The sequence below is a fragment of the Pinus tabuliformis genome, chromosome 7, assembly GCF_031772625.1.
Source record: "Pinus tabuliformis cultivar Carrire ecotype Pingquan chromosome 7, CPIR1, whole genome shotgun sequence".
In the NCBI taxonomy this organism is placed as follows: domain Eukaryota; kingdom Viridiplantae; phylum Streptophyta; class Pinopsida; order Pinales; family Pinaceae; genus Pinus; species Pinus tabuliformis.
In genome coordinates this window covers 1139033003-1139054294 of record NC_142293.1, presented here as the reverse complement: position 1 = coordinate 1139054294, position 21292 = coordinate 1139033003, and the positions used below count along the sequence as shown (strand labels likewise).

Genomic DNA, 21292 nt, shown 5'->3' with positions numbered 1-21292 from the left:
GGAGGATGTGGGATGATTTCCTTTAGGAGGAGATCAAAAGAAACATGCACAATGGCAGCAATAGTGGTGATGGAGGTGAAGAGGATAATGTTTCTCTTGCGGCAAAGGGAAAGAGGACAAAGAAGATCAAGAAGGGGTCTTCTAGTGGAGCAAAGCAGGATAAGGGGAAGCAGAAGGCTAAGGAGAAGGACATGAGCAAAGTGAAATGCTTTGCTTGTGGGAAGATGGGTCACTATGTCATACAATGTCCCAACAAGAAGGGTAAGAAGAAACAAGGATTTTCCACTACAACAGATGTGGATGAGTTTGCAACTATGTTTGACTCAGAGTGTGCTTTGGTGGTGAGTTTAGCCACTCATGTCACATCTTCACATGCATGGTTCATAGATAGTGGAGCATCTTGCCATATGACCGGAGTTAGAGAGCACTTCACGAGCCTTTTGGAGGATGACATTGACTTGGAGGTTGTGCTTGGTGACAACTCCAAAGTCAAGGCGGCAGGTATGGGGACAGTTTCATTTCAGAGGGAGTCATTACCCCCTCTGAAGGTGACAGATGTTCTTTATGTTCTAGGGTTGAAGAAGAGTTTGATATCAGTTTCCAGCTTGGAGGACAAGGGGTATGAGGTATTGTTTTGAAAGGGACAAGTGTTATTGTATCCTAGAGGATCTAGTATCGAGTTTGCTCGTGTGATTGGAGCTCGCAACGGGAGACTATACAGACTCATGTTTCAGCCTCTTCGAGCTATGGTGGCTCAAACCAGTAGTAGTGGTTTATGTGAGCTGTGGCACAAGAGGATGGCCCACTTGCACCATGGAGCTTTCAAGATGTTGAGGGAGATGGTTACCGGGTTGCCAGACTTCAGCACTGATCATCATGATGTGTGCAAGGGGTGTGCTTTGGGAAAGTACACCAAGACACCTTTCCAGAGCAGTGACAGTAGAGCTGCAGGTGTCCTTGATTTGATTCATTCTGATGTATGTGGTCCCATGTCCCATGTCTCATTGAGTGGATATGAGTACTATGTGACGTTCATTGATGACCACTCCAGGAGGACCTGGATTTACTTTCTGAAGACCAAGGATGAGGTCTTCTAGTGATTCCAAGAGTTTAAGGCTCTTGTGGAGAACCAGACAAGGAGGAAGATCAGGGTGTTGAGATCAGACAATGGGGGAGAGTACACTTCAGTAGAGATGAGAGACTTTTGTGGGAGTGTCGACATAAAGAGGGAGCTCATTGTGCCTTATAACCCTCAGCAGAATGGGGTGGCAGAGAGGAAGAACAGGACCATTGTGGGTGCAGCTAGAGCGATGCTACATGATCAGAGTTTACATTTCTTCTTATGGGCCGAGGCAGTTAACACTGATGTTTATTTGCATAACCGGAGCCCACACAGAGTTTTGGGGAACAAGAATCCTGAGGAGATATATACGGCAAGAAGACAAAAGTTGGACACATCAGGATTTTTGGGTGCCTTACATATTCACATGTCCCTAAGGAGAAGAGGACGAAGTTGGAACCCACAGCAGAGAGAGGTATATTGATGGGTTACAACAAGACCAGCAGAGCCTACCACATATACCTTCCTACACAGAGGAAGATTGTCTTGAGGCAGGATGTGAGATTTGAGGAGGAGAGGGCTTTGAGGAGTTATCGAGAGATTGATCAGGTAGAGCAGCAGGCTCCTCAATAGGGGGCCACACCATAGGTTTCAGGAGCATCAAGTAGTACACCAGGATCACAAGGTTCACCTTCTTTAGGGGCAACAAGTTCACAAAGCACAGCTTTACCTGGTACCGAATCACCTGATGCAAGTTTATCAGGCACAGTATCTCATATTTCAGGATCTCCTTTGATTAGTACAGAGCCTTCCTCGCCAGGAGGAGAGGCACCAGATGAGGCTTTTCCCATACCTCCACATGAGACTGTTGGAGTTGGGCTGACCTACCTATGGTTTTGTGCATGATTTTCACACATGGTTTTGGACGCGATGGTTTTCAGTCCATGGTTTTGGATGCGATGGTTTTTGGTCCATGGTATTGGATGCTTCGGCGTGTATAAATATGTATTGTAACATTGAAAGGAACATAATGAAAAATCAAGCTGGTAGTCTCGATTTTGGGGTCCAAGGGAAAATCTCTGTGTGTATGTGTTTTATGTGTTATGCTCTCGCATTGTTTATTTTCTGTGTTTTAGAATTCGTATGCAGGTAATTTCTATACGGGGTTAAAACCTACAGAGACTACTGCAGGGAAGAGGAAGCCAAGATGGCTTCGGGAGACCTTGAAGGAGGCTCAGGAGGCAATGGGGAGACCCAAGTGGTTAGTGAGGGAGAGCAAATCGCCAGAGAGGTTGGGTGGCTTCGTGGCAGATGTTGTAGAGACAAAGCCAACTTGTTTTGAGGAGGCCGCTAGATAGCAGATCTGGAGGGATGCCATGATGGAGGAATATTCTTCTATCATGAAGAATGATGTCTGGGAGGTAGTGCCACGTCCTGATGGGAAGTCAGTTGTGACTTCCAGGTGGCTCTACAAGATCAAGCATGTTGCAGATGGCAGTGTTGAGAAGTTCAAAGCTTGGTTTGTGGCAGGGGGATTCTCACAGGTAGAGGGATTTGACTACGAGGAGACATTTGCACCTGTTGCTCATTATACTTCCATTAGAGCAATTATATCTATAGCAGCTGAGATGGGATGGGAAATTCATCAGATGGATGTGAAGACTGCCTTTCTCAATGGTGTTATACAGGAGGAGGTGTACATTAAGCAGCCTAAGGGCTTTGAGTTGCATGGGAGTGATTCTCATGTATGTAGGCTGAAGAAAGCCTTGTATGGACTGAAGCAGGCACCAAGGGCATGGTACGAGAGGATAGATGCCTACTTGCAGCATCTGGGTTTCTAGAATAGTGATGTAGATCTGAACCTATACTTTGTTTTGGTAGGTGATGATCCACTCATTCTGGTACTGTATGTGGATGACTTGTTTATTACACGGGAGGACAGTCTCATCCAGTATTGCAAGAGAGATCTTGCTTCAGAGTTTGAGATGACTAATATGGGGTTGATGCATTATTACTTGGGGATGGAGGTTTGGCAGGAGGATGGGCACATCTTTGTGGGTCAGGGCAGGTATGCAGGAGATATCTTGAGGAGGTTCCATATGGATGGTTGCAGGCCTATGGCTACTCCTATGATCACCAACTGGAAGAAGCTATATGATGTTATTTTCGAGTTGGTGGATCCCACTTTGTATCGTCAACTGATCAGTTCATTGATGTATTTGGTCAACACTAGACCGAATATTTGTTTTGCAATCAATACATTGAGTCAATGTATGATGGAGCCTAGGAGAATACACTGGGTAGCTGCAAAATATGTGTTGAGATACTGCAAGGTACAGTGGATTTTGGGTTAGACTATGTCAGATGTGATGGGGTCAGATTGATTGGTTGCACAGACTCAGATTGGGCTGGCAGTGTCAGAGACTGGAAGAGCACTTCCGAATGTTGTTTCTCATTGGGCTCGATAGTTGTGCCATGGTTCAGTAGGAAACATAAGTCGATGGTATTGAGCAACACTGAGGTAGAGTACATGGCAGCTAGTCAGGTCGGATGCGAGGCGTTATGGCTTCACAAGATGCTTCATGGACTATTTGGTCAGATGTTGAGACCAACTACGATTCACTGTGACGATCATAGTTGTAATAAACATTCTAAGAATCCAATATTTCACGATTGATCAAAGCATATAGAGATCAGATATCACTTCATCAAAGATTGGGTTCAACAAGGGGCTGTTAAACTTGAGTATATATCTATTGATGAGCAAGTAGCAGACATTCACACCAAGTCTTTGCCAAGAGGCAAGCATGTCTTTTTCAAAGTCAGGATGGAAGTGGTGAGCAACACCTTTCTCGGTAAGAGGGAGTGTTGAAAATAATACCAAAGAGAGGTGTTACTAGGCATTTATCCCTTTTAGCCTAGTAGACACATTAATGAATTTTGACTTTGTGACATTTATGAGTTATATTAATGTCATGGATGGAAGAGATACTTAAAAGTGGTGTACCATGTACTTTTCTAATATTAAAGTCACTTGCACTTTATAAAGTGACTTTATGTGTTAAGTATTAAGTTCACTTTTCTAATATTAAAGTAAATTTAGAAATTCACTTTATGAGAAAATTAGAAAAAGGTATACAACTTGAAAAAGGTACTAGGAGGCTTTTAAGTAAAGGGGCCAATGTATGAAAGGGGTCACTTAGGAAAAGTGATCTCAACCACACATCTTGAGATTTGGAGATTAAATCTCATCCATTGAATCTTAGGGTTAGGGATTCAATCTTTTCCAAAAGACAAAAGGAGAAAAGGGAGGCTCATTCTTCACTTCACACTTGAGAGAAGGAGAGAAGAAGAGGAGAGGAAAAATACAAGGAGAGTTTGGAGCTTAAGGAGGAGAGCTCGAATTCTTAGGCAAAGGAGGTAACTACCCCAGCACAAAGATCGAGGAGAAGGGCAGCCATATACCAACATGAAATTTGAGGCAAGGAGGCACAAGTTTCAAGGTAAAAGGTTGCATGGTTTCTGAGGAAAACAGTAGCACGAATTCCGAGATTTTTGGACACGAAATTTGAGGGTATTCAGTTGTTGTTTTGGCCTGAAATTCCAAGCACGGGTTTTGAAACCAAGGCAAATTTAGAGGCACTGCAAGCTATTTCAGGCAAAAAATTCGAGGCATCTAGAGCACAAATATTGAGGCTGACTTGGCACAAAATTCAAGGCTAATTTGGCACAGATTTCAAGGCTAATTTCTAGGCATAGAAATCAAGGAGCTAAGCTGTGTAAAAATGCAGACATTTTTGGGCACTTTAAATTGTGAAAATCTGAAAAATATTAGTGGGCACAATTTTTCCAGATTTGCATTTAAAGCATCAGCAAAAGGGAGATAAGTATTGTGATTAATTTCATGTAATTATACTAATTTCTCAAGCAATAAAATCCTCCTTTGAAGACCGATTTTCCCCAAAAGGCTGTGGGATTTTTCTAGGGTCACCTTGACCAAAAGTGTCTCTCATGCTTGAATGCTTGCATTCTTTTAAGAGACGACCGTTTCGATACCGAAACGGCCGGGTTGATCCGAGCCATTACCCTCTGCTGTGACCCGGCCCTTGGAACGGTTCGACTAGCCGAGTCATTGAATGACTCGGCCGAGTCATAACCAGTGGCCTGTAACCCCATCAAAACAGCGATTTGACATTTTTTTAATTAAATTTTGAAGTGTTTGCTGATTGGTTTGAACTCCAATGTGTTTTATGAATTAGTTAAATGTTATTTGGGGTCCATTTCCCCCTCCCAAACCCTATTTAACACACTCAAATGCTCTCTACTATTGATATGCTATTCAAATTTCATGGTAATGTTAAATTCTTAAAGTAAAAGTGACATTCTCCTTAATCTTCATTTTCATCCTTTTACTTAAATTTTTAACATTACCATGAAATGACTCAGGATGTTTGAGAGTGGTTTCAGCCTCATTGGATTTCATATGGAGAAAGTAGAATTTTAGATTTCATTCAAAATCCAGCAGACTTATCAGTTTTTCAGGATTTCAGGATTGGAGGATTGCAATGTTTCCATTGAATTTTGTCATGTATTAGGGTATGGAACTCGTATTTAATCAAGAGCACCAATCCCTCTATGTACCTTGATGTTAGTGACATTGGTTGTCGAACTCCTTTGGGATTCGCTCCCAAACCAGGAGCTTCTGAAAATGTCGCTCCCGCTCCCGTTTTCGCTCTCGCTCCCCACTTTCGCTCCTGCTCCCAACTTCCAAGTAACACTGAGCCAGATGATGTTGGCAACTCTAGCAGTAGCCAGTAGTACTGGTCACAGACTTTTGTTGTAGAGGCCATTTATAGCCTCCTTGGTTATGTGTTTTTGTTTTGATCTCTATATCATCATCGTGTATGTATTGGACAATGCATTGGGTGCCATTTTGATATAATGGATATATTCATGAGCCTACTTTGATCATATGTTGTCTTCTATCTATATTCTAATGCTGTGTGTTTGGAAACATGAATGAAAATCTTTAAAATTATGTGTTTTTATAAAAAATAAATATTTAATGTACTTTTTACAATGACCGAGTCATTGAAATCGAGCCGGCCGAGTTGATACCGAGTCGGAGTCGGAGTCGGAGTCGACCCTCGGCCGAGTCGGAGTCGGAGTCGGAGTTTTAAAACATTGAATGCTTGCATAAATTTTAATTAAATTACAGCTATTAAGAAATGTGAAAAATAGTAGAAGCACTCATTAAATGTTTACAATGAATGCATACTGAAAATTATATCAACATGACAAAACATATGGGTTGGGTCAAATAAATACTTGCAAAATTGTAAACTGGGGTTGGGGTGCAGATCATTAAATTTCTACGGGCCTTTCTCATTATTTCCTTGGTCTTCAAATCCAACAATATGACAAAGGAATCTTTGGTTCTCAATGTAAGTGTGCTCTTAACCTTCTTCATTGATTTCACATGGAATATTGCAAATCTACCTCTACTCCTTATAAATGAGGGGTTAGACTTTCTGCCAAGTTTTCTACTAATAAAGTTGATCCTACTTAGTATAGAAAATTGGTAGGAAATCTTCTACACTCTACTCCTTCTAAATGAGGGGTTAAACTTTCTGCCAAGTTTTCTACTAATAAGGTTGATCCTACTTAGTATAGAAAATTGGTAGGAAATCTTCTATACCTGACCCATACCCAACCAAATCTCTCCTTCATGATTAAGTTCTTAACTTGCAATTTTATCATTCAAAAGATTAGATGGCAAATACTTTGACCAAGCCGCTCACTAAATCGAAGTTTTTTCATTTTCAATCCTTTTGATAGAGGTGAAGGAAGTCGTCTTTACAAGGGGATAGCATATAAAATTTAAATCTTCCTTCACCTCAACTCCAAGTCAATATTGCAATAAATTAATTATGCACAATAAATAATTTTTTTAATTATTATCACATGGACAAATCCCAAGTTTAAGCTTAACTTCAAGAATTTTTTAGTTATTAGTTTAGTGAGCTTGAAATAAACATGCAGATTGTATGTAAGCATCTACTCTATAAATAAAGGACCTTTGTCCTCATTGTGTAAAGAAGAGACTCAATAGAGAAGTAATTGAGCTCTACCCATTGCTCCATGTATGTTTCCTTTTTGAGGGTTTTACTACATATATCTTGTTACATTTGTGAGTTTGTTGTTACGTTATGATCTTGTGGCCATGTGTATTCTCTCACATGGCATTCCATTTAGTATGCATTTCTGCTTTGTTATTAATGGATGTGGATAATTCCCAAGCTTTAAAAAGAAATCAAACCTGAAGTCATCTCCCTCTTTCACTTGTTGGAGAGGTTATATTTCTTGATCAAATTCTTGCAGCAACACACACACTTATTACCCTTATATTTTTCCCTTCAAGCAGACTATAAAGTGTTGGAGGTCATTCGAAGTTTTCTTTGGGGCAAGTAGGATGGGGTGAAAGGGATTCTTTTGATGACCGAGGGTATTTGCAGCTCAATGCTTGATCAATGGAATCATACCTCCCTAGCATAAAATCTCGCATTGTACTTGTTGGTAAATGTGCAATACGAGCAATGAAGGGAAATGGTCCTTGGCAACTTTTATTCCTTCACCAAATTCAACATGCTTAGCTCATCCAAGGTATTGAAGGCCCCTTCCAATGATGTGACATAATTGGTAATACTAAGGCATTCATGCTTTAGGTTCAACATCACTAAAAGGGATGTGGGTTACATGGCAAATAGTGTCTGGCTTTTTCACGTGGTAATTTGAGGGGCTTCAAGATGCATGAGATCTATGGTCTAAAACTATTCAGACGTTCTGGTCTACCAATGTTCAACTTAGTCTCTCAATTATGTTTGATGGAAAGATTGGCCAAAAAAAGGGTTTCTCCACTAGAGAGAATTATGGAACCATGAACACCACCAACGGCATTTTTGGTGTGATCTTCACTGAGCTCAAAAGTTAACTCGTTTAGATAAACTTTACAAGAACATTTATAGTACAATTCTTAAAAGATGCATTTTTAAAATGCAACTCCATGTATCAAGTCCATTCCAGAGGTGTAGTGAAGATGGACTAGTGGAAAACCCTTCTACGTCTATATGGGAAAGGACCATTATGATTTTCTAGACACACCTCCAATATTGTCTCCCGCTTGAACACATGGTAATGGGTGTGGGATCTCCTTAAAATTGAAACATGTTGGTTAAGGAGATACCAGTCCATTTGGAAGCCTTGCAGTTCTTTCAAGCACAAAGTATGGGGGTGCCTTATGCTTCACCAAGGGTTGGCTATCGAGAGAAGAGTCCGTAAAGATGCTGTTACAATTGCTACTTGCACAATTTGTGGTAGGGATGAAATAGTTGAGCATGTCTTTTGGAAATGCTCATTGGCCAAAGCCTTTTGGGTGTAGTTGCAGTACGAATTTAACTTTTTTTTTACTGCCCCACTTTCTTGGAAGGCCCCTCTACTAAGGGACAATTCGATGATCAAGAACTGCACATATCTTTAGGGCACTCAGTGCAGCAGTCTGCTATTAACCTTCCGTGGAAAAACCAAAGTAAAGCTACTTTTCAGAAAGAACCAGTGCCTCTTAGCCTTGGTGATGAGGCTTATTAATCAGGAATCCACTTGTCAAATTGAAATGCAGATTTTTCCACAAGATGTGGACTCCCTCCCAGTTGGGCCATAGCCTCGTATGCTCACTTATTTAGCCTTTTTAGGATGTGAAGCTCCTTGTCATATTCTTGTTTAATTTCTGTGATTATCTTTGCTCCGTGATGTAACTATTTGTTCCATGAACTAATGTAGGGTCAAATTTTCAAAATAACAAAAAAGGAAGCACATCTGCAGTGAAGAAGCCATCCACTGTTCAGGGAGGCTCCACCTCATCATTTAACAGAGGAAAAAGGCTTCATGAAATGATAATTATTGGTTAAGTGAACCATGATAGGAGGGCACTCAAGTCAATCTACATGACAGCCATGTAATCACCTTTCCTTTCTCATGTGGGGCAATCAATAAGACGTCTGCCAGAATTTAAATGGACTAAGAAGCAAAGTTAGTGAAGTCTAGCTGTTTAAACAAAACTTAACAATTTGGAGGAAGACCAACTAACTGATTCAAAAAATTAGTCTTGTCACTGCCAGGTATTGAATACCTTAATGATCAGCAGCAAAATATTCTGACAGAGGGGACAACACCAAATAATATGTTCAACAATATCATCCTGGCCACCACAAATTGAACACAAAAATGGACCTTGTTTACCAAAGAAGGCAACTGCACTGCTAAAGTGAACATCCCGTGAGGAAGTCTCCACGTTGTCACATTCCCCTTTGCCTTGCATACTTCCACCAGATTCGCTTTTAGTTAACCCTTGGGCTGCCAAACTGCATGAATTGCCACAGGAATCTTCATATTTCAATGTACAGAATACAGTGACCCTCTCTTTCCATCTCAACCCCAGTCTCAGCAGAGATCCAAACCCTCTTTAGAACGGACGTTGTCGTCAGGCTTTACTATATTAGAGTACCCTCATAAAATCATTTCATCATCTACCAAGCCGTGGAAGTCCTGAATTTTAATCCAACTTATGTCTATATTAAATTTAAATGAGTTGCCGACCTACTTTATGCAATGATCAAGCAGAATAAATTGCATGTCGCTAATCATTAAAATCCAGTTAATAGGAGTTGTATATGGGGCCTCTCCACTTGCTCTCCTAATATTCAGGACCGTCCCCAGCTTGGTCTGGTTTGTAAAGAAAAGAAACTGAGGCAACTTTGTACCAAGCTCCTCTTTCATGAGTTTCTACAGAAGTGTACTTGAACAGCCTGGGTATTGTATGGACAAAACTAGATATTCCGTAGCATTATAACAATTTTAGCTAGAACTTCCTTGACTAACAAAATGATTCAGTTTTCTACTACTAGTTAGTTCATACCTTTCCTCTTTAACTGTGCTGGATGCCATTTAAAAAGGACAAGGACCACTCTAACATTCTTACAGTCTTACTTATATCAAATTAGTAATTCTCTGGGAATAAGGACTCTTGTGTCCTGTATTAGTGTCCCAGTATCTCTTAGCTTTACGCTGGTTAAAACAAAATCAGGAACAGTTCGTTCTTCTAAGTATAGTTTGTTTTATGGCATGCAGTATATAGTCGTAAACTGGTCATAGGTTACATAGCCTTGGATCTAATAATGCATAACCATTCAAAGGTTTAGTATTATATTTAATAATGATTAATGGAAAATTTAGAGTCATTTTCAGTGACTGTAGCTAGTTTATTGTACGCATTACAATATATGCAAAATATGATGGTCTTGTCAATTGAAAACATAAAACCCAAAAACAATTGTAGAATTTTTCAAATGAAATATCAACTTGTGCACTAATACATGTGTTCTCATGGGCCAATAACAATATTTAGCAATGCTTCCCGAAGTTTTGGGGACACACCTTAGTCATATATGGACAGAATGTACAGATTTTAGGTGGCGTCATAAGGGATGCCAAGGACCTCCCTCATATATTTAGGAAAAAAAAAAATCATATACAGAGAGATGTGTCCACAGATTGTAATCTATCAGCAATTTGAAGTAACGGTTGAAACAATGACCTGAGTTCAAATCACAATCAGCTTGCTCACCCCTCCATAGTGGATGGTCGAGTGTAACATTTACTGTTCCCTAGCTGCTGATATTGCTTCAGCCTATGTGTAGATGGTGGTTAGCCTTTGGTCTGTTGATGTAATTATGGCCAATGGTATTGCTTAATGAGCCTTCAGACTAACCAAACATGACCGTATTTCCAATAAGTTTATATAGATGGTCGATCGTGGCATTACCTCCCTAGCTATTGACATTGCTTTGACTTGTGTGTTGATGATGGTTAACCTCCAGTCTATTGTTTTAATTATGGCAAATGTTGTTGTTTAATGCACCTTTGGATTGACCAGCCATAACCTTATTTCCCATGAGTTTGTTTGTATATATATATTCCTTGGAAACATAATCCAAAAAACTTCCGAACACTTACTCCCATTCCAAAGGATGGTATCCAGTGTAAAACAGGTAATGTAGACTTAGTCCATTGACTCCATGGGCATCAAAATGAGGACCTGCATAGCGTGCCAGATTATTGGCAACGTCCTGGGAACAATGGCACCCACTGGTTGAGCTAAGCTGCGGAACTTGTGTTTGTGGAGCATAGCTAATCACAAATTTATACAATTAAAGCAATAACATCCATGATCCAGTTGGCAACTGCAGAATTTGGAAACTGGTATCAAAAGTAGGAGAAATATTGAGTTTCTCAATTAAAAATCAACAATTTCTAAATAAAAATGAAATATGATGATAGATCAAATAATTACATCCATCTTCATCTAAATAGTAAAGACTAGAGAGTCAAGATTAAAATATAAACAAGGCTCAAACCACTAGTCACGCTCATTTAGCCTCTGATTTGTTCTTGTACATCCGCATGCATCTGTTGTAGAAATTATCGGCCTCAAATATTAGGAGAGTCCTTGTTGGTTGTCTTTAAGCTCTGCCCCTGGTCACCCAACCAAGCCTTGGACATTCCTAAACAACATCGTCCGGGAGTGCATATTGGTGCAAAATCAATTATCAATGGGGCAACAAAGCAGGGATTGGTACCCCAAAAGTAGTGAATGATGGCTTCTCTAGATAGATCCATCACGCTGGGCAAAGAGCAACGAATCCATATTGGAAGGACCACTCTCAAAAGTCTCATTATTATCTACTCATGTAGACAAAAATACAATCTGGTCACACAGGGAAGATAATGCTACCTCAGAGTCCAGACCAAGGCCCTGTGAAAGTGAAACTGGAGAATTACTGCTCGTTCCCATCCTATTCCTTTCCCTCTATCTATTATTTCCCATTATGAGTTCTCTAGTCAATTACTGTGATGTTGCTGTAACGGGAACTTAGATCCTGCTCTGCTTTCTGGTTGGCATTAATGATGCACGCCAAGGCTGGTGTGGAGTGTGGAATGGATGATTGTTTCTGGCATGAAAGGCTGGCTGGTTGACTGTCAAATAGAGGTCATACCTGGCCGTTAATTAGTGCTCGACTACGTCCCTATTTATTACTTGATTTTTCTTGCCTTGCATTCCCATCAAAAGCTATTTGGAAATGAAAGTTTTGCACGAATAGAAAAATCCTGAAACAAGGAGCAGGCCCCAAACTTCATTCTAGAAGCTTATTCACCAAATCAAGTTGAATCTTGTAAACAGATCCACCCATGTCGGCCATGGACCCAACTGTTGTGGATTCTCCTCAATACGCAATGCAAAAATAAATATGCACCTTGGAAATGTACATGTGCCTATGCATCTCAGTGTGTGGGTGAAAACCTATTATGCTTCTGAATGTTTCTTACAAAATCATTGCTAAGGCCTTGGATTTGTGAATCTAGAGGGTGGTGTCACAAACTGTAAGACTAGAGCAAAACGGTTTCGTTTGTGGAAGATTTATATTATATATTGACATTACAAATTGATAATGCATAAAGTGGTCCCAGTAGACCAATCAAGATTCTCTATTATAATGTCTTCACCCTTTCGAAGATGGATTCAACTCCTAGACAACCTAAAACAACTCCCACAAAGCCGAAATCTACATATATTGTCTCTTCTCCAAGAAAAAGAGACCAGGTAGGAGCATAATATTAGGTTAGCACAGGAGCATAGTGTTGGACATTGGATAATCCAGCGCTCCCCATGCGTTTCGCAGCATATGCTCAACCGCATCTCAAGTATCTGTTAACTCTGGTGATGCGTCCATTTACTAACACCTGCGAGTTTTGTTGTAACGACAATCATAACCCCAACAAGTGGTATCAGAGCCAAAGGTCTCGAGTTTAAAACACACCTGGGTAATGCTAGGGGAAGATTGTTGGGCATTGGATAATCCAACGCTCCTTGTGTGTTTTGCAACATGTGCTTAACTGCCTCTCGAGGATACATTAACTCTGGTGATGCGTCCGTTTACTAACACCTGCCAGTTTTGGTGTAACAACAATCGTGATCCCAACATACAGAGCAAAGAGTGCATGAATTGAGGCAACATTACACTAGATCAGAGATGAACCCTCCAAGTTTTAATTTGACTTCTTGAAAAGAAAAAATATTTTGAAGGGATCTTGCGCCTACGAAGGTCCATTGTAGTGGTTGAGGATCTGAATGAGATTACAAACACACTTCTCTTACATTATCAAAACATTTTTCTCTATGCTCTCTTTTGGATTTAGTGCCAGAGGCCATAAAGAATGCAACAATGTGGTCCCTACCAAGGTCAATACCTCTAAAAGAAAAGTATTGGCCAAGAGATGTCAAAAACAAAAGCTCTTCTTTTATCTTTTCAAGATAAACAATGGCATATGCCCTGGATAGCTTACCAAACGAATTTTATAGGAACATGGGAGAATACAATTGGGGAGAGCATTTTTAAAATGGATCAAGAAGTATTTTGCCAAGGCAAGGTATCTGACTTTATTAATCAAGGTAGGTCTCATTAAGCTCATTCCAAATAATTCTTTAAACACTAGATCAATGGGTGGAGACATATAATGCTCATGAATGATGCTTACAAATCATTGCTAATGCCCTGGCTTTGAGAATCTAGAGAGGGGCATCACAAATTGTAAGATTAGAGAAAATGGGCATCACTCACAGAAGATTTATATCAAATCGTCATTGCAATTTAGGAATAGACCTAGGAAACCAATCAAGATTCTATTATATCGCGTGATCACAATCATGAATATGGATTCAACTCACACACATCCTAAAATGGCTCCCATGAAGCTTGAATCCACAAACATTGTCTCTACTTCCAAATATGATGTTATGCAACATGATTCTATTGTGCATGCCCTCGTGAATCCCTCGCATAAGAAAACTCATTCTAGGGAATGTTGGCACTGTGATAATTCAAAATGCTCACGAGATAACATATAATTTGTTCCTAATCAAAGAATATTTGTTTACAGTAAATTAGATAGAAAAGAAGTGTAGGCAACAAAGGCAACAAAAATGATATTGAGGAGGATATTGGCATGAAGGAGATTATATCAACTCTAGAGAAGCAAATTAGAGAAAGGATGATGAAGGCACCAATGTTTTCTTTAAGGAAAACACAGAATATCTCAAGTCAAGGAGGATCTTGGCATAAAGGCATTAATTTGTATTTCCTTTCAAAAAATGCTAAATGAGGAAGTCGTACATTTTGAATTGAGACCTTGAACTCCTATTGGTACCTTGGATCTCATTCTTGTGCCCACTTTTTTTAACATAAAACCTTCCTTTGACTATTAATAAAGCATTATGTACAGAGCTATTATAATAGCTATTATACAGAGTTAAATTTAGGTACCAACTAATGAACTCTCACATTAGCATTACCTTATTTCCCTTTGGATGTTCTTTGTAACTCTTCCTTTGATTTGTCAATTATCATCAATTTTTTCCCTCTGTCAATAGACTTGTTGGCTTTTAACAACTTTGACAAGTTGTCTTATGAACTTCCTTCAATCTGCACCAACCGTATATTGTATACAAGTTTATAGGTAGCTACAGATTTCCGATTCTTTTGCCTGAATCTTAGGTGCAGTGCATTGTTCTAATAATACTTTGTGATGACTCTTTTAGGAAACAACCCAATATCCTAACAAATGCGACAAATGATGCAAAGTATCAATAAATAAAACAAGGTTATCAAAGATGCCTCTAATGCAAATGGACATCCCTTGTCTCAAAGATAAGATTCCAATTCCAAAATACAGCTATATAGAGTAAGAGTCTCATGAGGGTACTAATAGAGCTCCTATATCACATGACTCTTGGCCTTGCAATGAGCCAACTTGTCTAGAACTCTATATGGTGTAACATACCCAATAGAAATACTCAGAGAAAAAATTGCAAATAACATTCAGATATTTCGTAGAAAAGTAATCAAAATTGTGAGCACAATGTCAGCAGGAACCAAATAGAATGCCTTCATTATTAGAGGGCATTGTTCACTTGTTCTTCGAGGGGGCAACCTTCAATACAGTAGAGCTCAATTATAATAATTTTCTGAGACATCTTTTACAATGCTTCTATCTCCTTATATACTCATTTCTATCCACTGGGAACATTGTAGAGAAGGAACTTTCTATTAGGCAGAACCTTCTAGTAAGTTCTTTTACAATAGTAGTTTCCACATTACTACAAGCTGTATGTATTAAATTATTAATGATGCCCTTCTTTACATAACAATATAATATTCTGCTTATTTAGGGGTTAGGAAGGTTAGGACCCTAAAGTGCCCTCCCTTTGAAGAACAACCTTGTCCTCAAGGCTTGATATGTGGAAATATTGAAGGAATATGTCATAAAAAAGGTTTAAGAACCTCTGAAGTGATTTGCAGGCTTCAAATTTGATCATTCCCTAAGTATGGGAGAAAAATGATTACAGTTATAATCAAGAAATAAATCTGCAGATTTCATAATCCCCTAGATTAAAAAAAAAAAAAAAACATTCTATAAAAAGCATATTGCCATATACAACACATAAAAATCAATTACAGCTTCTAACAATCAATCCCTAACACTACCAACCAAAGTTGGGATGTCGAAGAAGTTCAAGGTGAACCTAATACCTTCCTAAAATCATACAAAAGAAATTCAACAAAGGAGATGGTTATTATGAGCTTCTTCTTCTGGACCTATCATATAAAGAGTTTTTAATACCGGTATTTCAAACCATCTAGTGTAGTTATTTATAGCATGCAGCATTTATGCTCCAATTCAAATAGTAGCCAGAATTTACATTCAAATGTGGACTTTTTGAGATCCAGATCAGTGTTAAGCAACCAATCTAATAAAGAAAAAGAATAACTTAGATTATTAATACCAATCAACACTTACCGAATTGATAAATTATATAAGCATTCTATTCTACACTACTTGAACTAAGAGCCTCACTCCAGAGCTGGAGTTTCTTGATATTTTGTTGCTCATGTGAAACCAGAGGATAACAAATTTTAAGAAACATTGTATGGATGTTGATTCATGGATAAAAAGAACCATAAGCCACAGTATGATCAACAAAATAAAAACAAGTATACTGCAATAAAAGCAGGAATTTATATATTTCTTAAAAATGAGACAACGTGTACAAAGATTGTTACAAAAAGGGAGCATGTGGCACTGGCAGATAGGCCTAGACCACCACTATAAGGTAAAATCTTGGGTAATTTAATAAACCATTTTATCTTAGATCCTCAATAACTACTCGCTAGAACATATGTTTTATAAATACAGCCACAATGTAGTTCCATAAACTTGAATACAAACCTCTTACTTGAAAATTTGCTTGGATCCAAATACACTAAAGAAATCAAAACCAGCATACATTCATTGCTATGTATGCTTCAAAATGGACTCCCTTGTAGTAGATCATCAAAAGTTCCACATCAAATTGAACTTATTCTACACTATTAAATTGGGCATGTGTAAGTAAAATCACTAAATTTGAACCCAATAGGAGTCCTGCAACACAACATAGTAATCCATGGAAAGTATCATTCTTACAAACTCGTATGAGTGAATGGGAAAATGCACCAGCTCCTTTGGTCTAGATTTCTCATCAGAGCAGCACCTTGACTTTCCTGTTTTTTGAAGTTTCAAAATCTGCAAAAGCAACAAACTAGAAGTCATAACTATGAATGAACATAAAAAAAACAAATGATGCACTATGAGAAGATACATAACAGTATATTATCTTAGAATCCAAGTTTTCTATCCAAGGTTTGCTAGAAAGAAGAAAAAATGTTCATCCAGAAGAAATACATTATAGACAGCCTTGTGATAGTTTTGGCAAGAATGCTAGTTACTCGTTAAGGTGAAAGCATATGATAAAGTGGCCCTTCATCTTTGCAATACTTCAAGTTGTAGGCTTTGTTGAATATTTAGTCCTAATACTCAAAGGGCCAGGCAGAAGAGACTAGTCAGGCCCTCCAAAGTTTGGATCAAAAGAGAATAGGCTAAGCCAAAATGGACTCATGTGAAAGCATCTCTGAAGCTAGATCCCAAAAATGCCTCTGCTTTTGAAGGATGAACAAAGATCCAGTAGATCAAGGATTAGGAGATTTAATCCAGTTGTAAAGAAAAGGACCTGGCTAAAACCTACATTTAGTCCTATACAGACAAGACTGGGCTATGGGCAGCCAAAAGGCATAAGGAATAAAATCTAAAGACAATTCAAGAGGCAATCCAAACTGAAATAAGAGAGGACATCTCAAAGCAACTGCTCAATTTCTTGTGGTTCTCAAAAATCCTGATTTTCGAGCTCTCCATTTCAGAACATCAGACTGGCTAGAATTGAGAAAATGGTTAGCCAGCCCAGCTATACAAGAACAATGCGGCTTTTACACAAGCAGATCTAAAAGTCATAAAGGCATGCCAATGGCGTGGTCTGTTTAGTGGAAACCCATGAGAGTAGCCTTGATGAGCACGGACAATGTAACAGACCTTTGAGACCAGAATGTAGCAAACTTTTGCAATCTATGCACAGTTAATACCTCAGTAATGGGGATTGTAACTGAATAAAACTTCCTTTCACGAAGCCAAAAAAAAAGTAAGATCCGTAGTAGTGCAAACTATTTTTATTGATGCATTTGTAAATGCAATTCTAATAGGGCAAGAACAAGAGAATCTAAATTGTTCTGAAAGTAAATCACGTGAGACTGCACCAAAACCCTTACTCTACGTCTTCTGTCTACTAATGCCTTAGGCTTGGAGTACAATCTTATGGCAATCACTATGAAGTTAAACACTAAAAAACAGATTGTAAAAATGGTAGGAAACCTTACATGTTCTTTATGTAACAATGGTCATTGCTTCCCAAAGATCTGTTCAACAGAAGGGGAGTAGGTCGAACACTGCTGTCGTTTTGGAAATTGATGCCTTCATCTCCTGATACCCTCTGAATGGTCTGTGATTCCATCATCTCATCCAACCACTGCTGATAATGAGGCTCATAAGAAAATTGCACTTGTTGGATTGTGGGATTCATACCATCATGTTGAGGGCAAGTAGAATACAAAGGGTTGTGCAAAGAGCAGGGTGTGATGGTACGACACCACTGTGAGCAACTTCCTGTGCTTGACTGGATGGGATTCACGCCATCAATACCCAACAGAGGAAAACTCTCGTTAACCATCAAATGAGCATTGCAAACAGCCATCCTATCATCTTCACCATTGTCCATGGCTTCCTTGTAATTTGGTGCATGATAATCGTTAAAAGCTCTTATAAAAGGGGGATTGGCCTTGGAATAATCCATGGCCACTGTCTCGCAAGAGGACATGACTTCCTTGTAGTGGCCTTCTAAACTCAGATAGGGCTTCAAATGATCCAAAGTTGAACCCGAGCTATCATGGCCACTTTGATAAGGCATCATGGAGTTGTATGAACCGCCATCTTCCATTTGCTGCCTGGCACCATTGGAAATCTCACGTTCATCTCTACTGAGAAAATTCATTCTCTCATATGCATTTTCAAGCCTGATATCTATGTAATCCACAAGATCTTTTAGCTGCTCTATGGTAAAATAATTTAAACATGCATCCCAAGAATACACAGCCTCCATTTCCAATTCTCTGTTTTCCTTCCTTTTGGCACTCAATTCAACTTTCAATTTTTTTATCCTCTGCTCCAAGAAGCTGGAGTTATCGAGCTTCTTCTTTTCTTGCTCTTCCTTTGAAAGGCTTCTATATCTCTCAACGATCTCAAGAGCTTTTGACTTCCCTGGCCAGACATCAGGATGGTCTGATGCAGTCTGCTGGTCCATCTGTGGGCCAAAACATACCATGCACGCCTCCACTCCACACAGAATGCTTAGCTCCTCTACCTTCTTCTTCAATCCTTTCTTTCGCTTCATGAATGTCATGTTCCTTGAAGTGTGTCTCGGTATCCATTTTATCGGAATCCTAGCGCGACCCATCTGCTTCTGCAAATAAATTACAATAAATGTTCAATTAATGGCAACGGGTCATGATCAAATGGTTAATTAAAACGGTTTCAGTGCCCTAACACAGCTTATTGTATTGTGATCAACAAGAGATGCGAAGCACTTTCAATACTGGTGAAACACTCATGGGCATGGCCTGTCTTAACAAACAACTGGTAATGCTGACAGTATAAACTCTTCTGTAATGAGCATCTACGCAGGCAGAAAATCTACATTTATATCTTACCCAAAAAAAAGCAATGAGCATCTACGCAGGCGGCAAATCTACATTTATATCTTACCCAAAAAAAACACAAAAGATAACAAACAAAAAGCAATTGACTCATTGAAATTAGCTGATCTGAATGTGTCATATCTCATCACACAAAAACATTAATGGATGTAATGACAGACTTGAAAAGAGCAAGAAAATCCATCAAAGAGTTTTACCAGGAAATTCGCTTTTGCAATATGGAGTCTGTGGAATTAAATCTATTTGGGACAGAATCCGAACATCCCGCTGATCGAGTCGGGTTTAATGTCTTTGTGAAGAGGATACACCCTTGACCTGCACTAGATTCCGAGGAAAATAGACAACCGTGTGATAAAATGCTGGTGAAGTGCCACGTGTTAGCCCAACCATGTAAGGATACCCTCAGTCCGATAGAGAAGGTTTTGCCCAGTTCCGTGAAGGAGACACAAAGAAACAGTTCAGTTTCGTGAACGAAAATATGGAAACCGAGAGAAGGACTTGGGGACGATGAAGAGAAGCACGAGCAGACCATTGATTTGAGTAACAGTTGCTACTTCTGCAAATGCCTTTTCCAACGGCCAATTCCATCCCCGATGCAATGTAACTCAAGTTGCCAGCTGCTTTTGTGGGCAAAAAACAGAATCCAAAAATCAGTATCCAAAGAAAACCAAAAAACTCCACCGCTGCTTTTGTGCGTTGACAGAGAAAATATCCAAATTTTAAGAAAACAGTAAAAAAGCGGGAAAACATAATAATATTATGAAAATGAAAATTATAAGAAAACGACTCACTCTTTTTAAAATTTTGATTTTGTCCTTCATTTTTTTTTTGAGGTTTTTGATTTTGTTATATTTATGTGGATAACTTTGGGGAATATTTGCTAGATTTTTTTTATTTTTTTTGGAGTTAGGTTTAGAGGTCACGGAGGTTGAAATCTTAAATTATTTAATTCTTTAATTTAAGTTATTACAATGAATTTTATATCCTATATCTCTTGTTTATCAATATTAGTAGTAGCTTTGCAATGAATTTCATAGCTTATGTCTCTGGAAGCTTCTCAATATCAATGGTAGCTTTCTCCAATTTTAAGCCTTTTGACTGATGGATTGTTAAACTCCAAGCAAGTTTTTAATGAAATTTGGTTTTATTACCTCTTTCAATAGTTGTTAGAGGGAATGATTCATTCCATGGAGTTCCCACATAATTATCGAATCTTACTAAAACATACATATGTGGGTGATTCTATGTGTTAAATTACAAGATCACTATTTGTTCTATAACTCCAGGATCACTATTTGTTCTATAACTCCAAGAAGACCATTGACAAATCCTACAGTAGACCATATGTATGATGTAAGGACTACCCTAGCTCCAATTGCAATAAGAACTCCAAGATCACTGTTTGTTCTATAACTCCAAGAAGACCATTGACAAATCCTACAATAGACCATATGTATGATGTAAGCACTACCCTAGCTCCAATTGCAATAAGAAACTCAAGTTCCAAGTCTTTCTCATTCATTTCCATATAGTAGTTATTTTTCCTCTTGTTGCAACATTAACTGCAATGGTACAGTTTAGGATTCTTAAACAATGCTTAATATGATTTTGTACATCATCATTTGTCACAAACAAATGTATTTCATTATCAAATGACTCTTTTGTGGAAGCATCCAATGAAGTATCTGCCTAAGTCATAAGTAACTTCCAATTTTATTTTTTTAGCATTACATTTCTAATATTCATCAATAAATAATGTAAACAAGTTTACTCATTACCTTGCCCATCTTATTGAAACATGGTATCAACGATCACAATTGTTGTGAATAAATTCCATAAGTATACCTTCATATGCATATACAAGTTTATCCATAACAGGTCGCAGTTGTCCCAAATCACTAACCAATATAACTAACCTCCCACCGAA

At 38.7% G+C, this 21292-nt stretch overlaps 1 protein-coding gene across 1 annotated transcript; it reads right to left on the bottom strand.

The window, feature by feature from the left end:
• Nucleotides 1-16222: 16222 nt before the first annotated feature.
• Nucleotides 16223-20040, bottom strand: LOC149251531 (uncharacterized). The gene is made up of 3 exons (XM_089459488.1): nucleotides 19563-20040; nucleotides 17974-19112; nucleotides 16223-16792 (listed from the first exon to the last, which is right to left on the bottom strand). The coding sequence occupies exons 2-3, from the start codon at nucleotides 19104-19106 to the stop codon at nucleotides 16786-16788; spliced, it is 1140 nt and encodes a 379-aa protein (XP_089315614.1). The 5' UTR covers nucleotides 19107-19112; nucleotides 19563-20040; the 3' UTR covers nucleotides 16223-16785.
• Nucleotides 20041-21292: the final 1252 nt, after the last annotated feature.

Bases quoted from the DNA above. Each gene is read 5' to 3' on its own strand.
- LOC149251531 (XM_089459488.1), bottom strand. From the start codon at position 19,106: ATGGGTCGCGCTAGGATTCCGATAAAATGGATACCGAGACACACTTCA.